The sequence below is a fragment of the Ananas comosus genome, linkage group 9, assembly GCF_001540865.1.
Source record: "Ananas comosus cultivar F153 linkage group 9, ASM154086v1, whole genome shotgun sequence".
Lineage (NCBI taxonomy): Eukaryota > Viridiplantae > Streptophyta > Magnoliopsida > Poales > Bromeliaceae > Ananas > Ananas comosus.
Genome location: NC_033629.1, coordinates 7,761,307 through 7,767,306, shown reverse-complemented (window position 1 = coordinate 7,767,306; position 6,000 = coordinate 7,761,307). Strand labels below are relative to the sequence as shown.

The 6,000-nt window shown below is 33.1% G+C and overlaps 1 protein-coding gene across 6 annotated transcripts; it reads left to right on the top strand.

Moving 5' to 3' along the window:
- On the top strand, positions 1,215-5,402 carry LOC109715526. 6 transcript variants are annotated; one of them, XR_002217636.1, is made up of 6 exons: positions 1,216-1,471; positions 3,048-3,143; positions 3,303-3,362; positions 4,089-4,289; positions 4,720-4,809; positions 5,135-5,402. XR_002217636.1 is itself a non-coding variant. In XM_020240576.1 (6 exons), the coding sequence occupies exons 1-5, from the start codon at positions 1,331-1,333 to the stop codon at positions 4,960-4,962; spliced, it is 573 nt and encodes a 190-aa protein (XP_020096165.1). In that variant the 5' UTR covers positions 1,216-1,330; the 3' UTR covers positions 4,963-4,985; positions 5,135-5,398. The 6 variants fall into 6 exon arrangements, 4 of the variants coding, with proteins under 4 accessions (XP_020096166.1, XP_020096165.1, XP_020096167.1 ...); XM_020240576.1 differs by lacking the exon at positions 4,720-4,809 and adding an exon at positions 4,888-4,985 and having other exon boundaries at positions 5,135-5,398; XM_020240578.1 differs by lacking the exon at positions 5,135-5,402 and adding an exon at positions 4,888-4,973 and having other exon boundaries at positions 4,720-4,790.

Sequence of the window (6,000 nt, the reverse complement as noted above, 5' to 3'; positions counted from 1 at the left end):
GTTAACCACTAGCAGGTTTGAAGAGGAAGACATGTTACCACCAAGAGAAAAAAAAAATTCATCGCGAGAGAGACAAATCCAAAAAATAGACCAAATAATCATAGATCTAGAGGAAAGAGGAAAAATGAGTTAGAGTTGAACCCGAGATGAATCGGCGGTACTTGAGATTAAACAGGCGACACCAACAAGCAGTACCAACGAGATAAGAAGAAATTCAATGAGGTTGAAATTACTGTAGCATGACCACTGTAGCACTACTGTAGTGCCGGTACTGTAGGGTACTATAGCACCAGTACTGTACGATGACTGTAGCAGTACTGTAGCGCCAGTACTGTAGTAGTACCGGGGAGAAAAATGTCTAAGGATAAGGGGAGATAGAACACCAAAAGAAAAGGCACCTATGGAAGAAGGTGAGACTTGTGGTGGATAGTAACTATAGATTGATATCCCCAAATTAGGGTTCCCTCTCTGATACCATGAAAGAAGGGTAAAAGAACATACCCTCTTAAGTTCTATTGATGAAATTATATAATACAAGAGATAAGTCTACTATAATAACAATGCCTACTATAGTAACAATACAACTAAGATTACATACCATATAATTCTACTCTAAATATGTCATAATATACAATATCCTAATATAGCATAAGATATATGGTATGATATAGGATTATATGGTATATANGAAATTATATAATACAAGAGATAAGTCTACTATAATAACAATGCCTACTATAGTAACAATACAACTAAGATTACATACCATATAATTCTACTCTAAATATGTCATAATATATAGTATTTAAACATAGCATAAGATACTAAATATATCGTAACATGATAATTCTACTCTAAATATGTCGTAATATACAGTATTTAAAGATAGCATAAGATACTAAATATATCATAACAGGGAGATGGGGAAAGAAGAAAGAAGAAAGAAGGAACAGAAGAAGGAAGAAGGAGAGAGAAAAAAAAATTAAAATTAACATAAATACCTGTGATTTCGATCGATACATCAACTCTCTTTTTTTTTCTTTTTTTTTTTTTAAACTTCTAACTTCTTCTTTCACTATAGGAAATTAGTTAAAAGGCGAGATTTATTTAGCGGCTTTTTGATATGGGCCGGCCCAAAATAGTAGCCCAAATTATATATTTCTCTTTATCTGGGCCTAGCCCATAAGTAATTATCCATCTCTCTCTTTCTCTCTCTCCCTCTCTCCCTCTTCTACGCAAACCCAAACCCAACCCCTCTCGCCCTATCTCCCTCGCGTCTCTCCAACCTCTTCCTCTCTAGGGTTTTGAAACGCGATCGTGCGGCGGAGCCATGGCTGAGCTCTGGGACCCCGCGATCAAGCTCTTCGGCCGCACCATAGCCGCGGTGCCGCCGCCGCCTATGCCAACTCCGGCGGCGGCGGCGGCATCCGACCAGGTGGAGCCGCCGGAGGAGTCGCCGGAAGGTGAGAAGGTGAGGAGAAGCGAAACGCCTTCCCCGGTTCTCTGGTTTTGGTTTTTGGCGTGAATAGCTCTGAGATAGGGATCGGTTGCCCCAATCCTCTTTTGTGGAGTTTGATCTCTTGCTTGATACGGGTAACGTCGTAGGTTGGGATCTAGTGATCCGATTTGAGGAGCTAATTGGGGTTTTGTCGTCGATTCTGATGGATGCTGCTTATGTTTTAGGATTAAGGCTATGAAAGCTTAATCTTATTTGCGATGTTGGTGATTTGGAGGATGAAATTAATATGCTTTTGATAATTTTCATCAGCTTTTTCACCTTTTTTGCCTGCTAATTTTGCCATTTGGGTTAGTATTGAGTAGATTATAATTCGNTACCAACTTACCTCGACGACAAGAACACAAGGTCACTTTCGATGTTATTTTCTGCACTTCATTTTTGTTCCCGTAAGTATATATATATATATATATATATATATATATATATATATATATATATATATATATATATATATATATATATATATATATATATATATATATATATATATATATATATATATATATATATATATATATATATATATATATATATATATATATATATATATATATATATATATATATATATATATATATATATATATATATATATATATATATATATATATATATATATATATATATATATATATATATATATATATATATATATATATATATATATATATATATATATATATATATATATATATATATATATATATATATATATATATATATATATATATATATATATATATATATATATATATATATATATATATATATATATATATATATATATATATATATATATATATATATATATATATATATATATATATATATATATCTTAACTCGAGGATATGAAAATTTTCTTGGTTCAGTAACCACGAACATTCAAAAGCTGGGAACCTAATTCCCTATACGCCAATCCTACTACACCCGGGAGACCCCAACTCACCCACCAACCAACTTATCATCGTGCCCTCCGGGGCACGATGGCTATCATATCATCGGCCTGAGAGATATATATATATATATATATAAGTTGTTTTAAGGGTAAAATGGTGTCGTGTTTCAGTGTGTTTGAAACAGGGTTAAAAGGTCCTTGTATAAGAAAAATTTGCATACAGATGAATTGTAATAAATTACCAGAGCGAGGGACTGAGTCCAAATATCAAATAGTACGACGACTTTCCGTACATTTTAACTTTGTTTTAGGCACTAAGACTTTGTTCTACTTATATTCTTTTGTAGAGATACCATAGCTCTTTATCTTACTGATTGAATCAGCATACTTCAATATTCATCAAATTCGTCCCATTTTTTTCGAATTGTTCACTCTTTGATGCCCGTGTATACGTCTATATCACAAATTTTGCTGATTGGATCAGTTAAAGCCTAATAAAGATAGCTAAGTCAAGGATCATCAAGATGCCGTTTACTTGCATTGTAGTATTTGTAAATGATAGCTTTGTGAGGGTGAGGACTACAATCTAAGAATCATATCATTTCTCAGAGTTCATATTGCTTTAATTTGCAGATGATGATGTTTCACACAAGAGTGTTGTTGGGAGGCATTGAAGTTTACGATCGGTACCACGATTGGCGCCTTGATGTTGATAATATGTCATATGAGGTGCATACTTCTCTTTCCCTGTAGACTTGAAAGCTCTCAACTCAGAACAACAGATAACAAATAAATCAAGATTCATTTAAATCAAACCTAAATAATAGACAGTTTCATGTAGCATCTCATCCTAATAACCTTATAATTCATGTTTCACCCTCTCTATAGGAATTACTTGAGCTAGGAGATAAGATTGGATGTGTGAGCACCGGATTGAGAGAAGAGGAGATAAGTTATTCAATTGTTTCCACCTTTTGCCTATTTATTGTATTAATGCAATATACGTTATCTTTCTCTCAAGAAAATTTGTTATGAGCTGATCATTAAGTTCCAATTTCTAGGTAATTGAACACAAATTTTACGATCACAAGGCTGATGTTTTCAGTTTTGGTATTGTGCTTTGGGTTCTCTTGTGGTCTATGTTGTGTCAGATGCTATGTAATGGTTTGTTACTATGATGTTGTATGTGGTGGTGTGGAGGAATACTTGGTTGGTAGAGTAAGTACTGTTGATCAAATATGGCATTACTATGAATCATTATGGTTTCGAGCCTTCGATTTATCACGACCGAGCTTGTGATAGAATATTTTTACGCAGAGTCAATATTGATTATCTTAGCGACCTAATTCCTCGGCTCTTTTGATTATGAATCATTGTGGTTGTCAATATGTTTACTTATCTTTCCACTCTTACTTTCAGTTTGAACTGAATTCTCTACTAAATTGTTAAGTAAAATTGTCATTTTGATAACTCATGGTAACACGGAGAGTAAAGAAAGATTAGAAACAAATCAACTGATAACATTGCAAACTATGTAAAATTTGGAACTATTTGGTTTAAGAGAAAATCTAAAGGATCAAATTGTAACAGGTTAAAAGTTTAGGGGGTATCTGTATGTTTATTGCTTTTTTCTTAACGCTTTTGATGATTTGGCAACATCGGCTCTTGTCACAGAATGAATTGGAAGGAAAAGCAGAGGTTTTATTGGATTCGAACACTCTTAGCAAGGATGGGACGGGGGCTCTCACCATGCTTGCAGTCAGACAGGATGGAAAGTATTTGGCGTATGGGCTTACTGAGAATGGGAGTAATTGGGTCACGATTAAGGTTATGTCTATCGAGGATAAGCAATGCCAACCCGACACCTTATCATGGGTGAGTGAATCTCATGTCCTTCCATTCTGATGAGTGAGAGCTTCTGTTTAGTGAAGTCGATTAATAATTAATTGATTTATCTACTTTTATATATGGGGATACTGAATAAGTTAATGATTTATTTTCTTTTTCAGTCAATGCACCCAAATCTTGAGGATTTACTAACATTATTGCTTCTGATCAAATGAATTTTATCGCATTCTTGTTGATTTCCTTTTATCCTGTACTCTCTATCAGCTTTTAGCTATGCTAGCAGAATGTGAAATTTATGCTTGTAAGACTATTCCTAAAGTGGATACTTTTTGACAAAAATGTATAACTTGCACCAAAAAGAGTTTAGGGACCATGCTGGTATGTGTCTAGCGTAGGAACTAACTTCTTTTTCTTAATTTGAACTAACTTCTTTTTCTTAATTTGAACTAACATGCAGCCTCTTCTCTTGGCTGCTGGTAAAATTCTCAACAATTAGTTGGACACACGATGGAAAGGGATTTTTCTATAGTCGGTATCCAGCTCCCAAGTATGGCTTGGTTAAAGGATTTTTTCGTCTTATGTTATTGCAACATTCTTTTACTTGTCTACATTATGATATTTGCAGAAAGATACAACTGGCAGAGTACCTAGACTTGTTGAGATGTTCGAACTAACACAAAAAAAAATGGATCATTTATAAGTGACGATGCGAAAAAATTAATGGTAATTTTAATACTATGTTTGTTAGCTTTCAACTCTATATTTACTATATGTCTATAACCTAGCTAGATAGAATGTCTAATTTTATCATTATGTTTTAATTGTTAACTATATTCTTATTTTATTGAAAGAAATTTTTATTTTTGTTACAGGATCCTGAGTCTTCGGGCACTTGCTATACGTCAGCATCATCAAATTCTTTTAGTGATATTTGATCATTTCTTTTGTATTTGGACCAACTATGCCCTTTAGTATCATTTTATATTTTGAGTTACTGTGTCATTTCTAAAAAAAACTGTTTTTGGATATTATAGTTTTTTATCATTTTATTGATGTTGAGGATGTGAGGAACAATTAGTATTTTGGTTTCATTTGATACTCTTGGCTTATATATGAATGAAATAACTTTTTTGCTATGAATATGTCATTTTTGTATTGTATTTTTCATACAACTATAATCCGTAGCTAATATACATATTAAAAAGTCCATATATTTCAATCAATTGTAGCTTTATAAAAAGTCAATTGTATATGCATATTACCAGCTTTCAAGAAACCATAACATAATTTTATTAACAGCATCGAAAAGTTGCAAAAATTATAGCATTGTGGCATACCAAATGCCGCTATACTAATTAAAGGCGGCTTTCTAATTGTCGTAGCTCTTAAAAACTGTAGAATTCGCAGTATTGTGGCAAAAAGTCACTATAGATAATCAAAGGCGGCTATAATAGTGCCACAATTTGAATGCTGATAGTGGCTTTCAAAAAGCCGCTATGGACACTAAAATGCGGTTTTTACAAGCTGCCGTTATATTGACATAGACCTATACCGACTCAGTTTTTACCGGTTTTTTTTGTGGCTTTTTCAGAAAAGTCGATATTTTTTGTTGCGGCTTTTCAAAAAATCGCTATAGGTATCCATAAAAGCCACATTTAATACAAAATATTATAGTGTTGTCATTTCTTTTCTCATATTCTCTTTTCTTTCCTTTTCTGTTTGCTTTCTCTTGCAACAA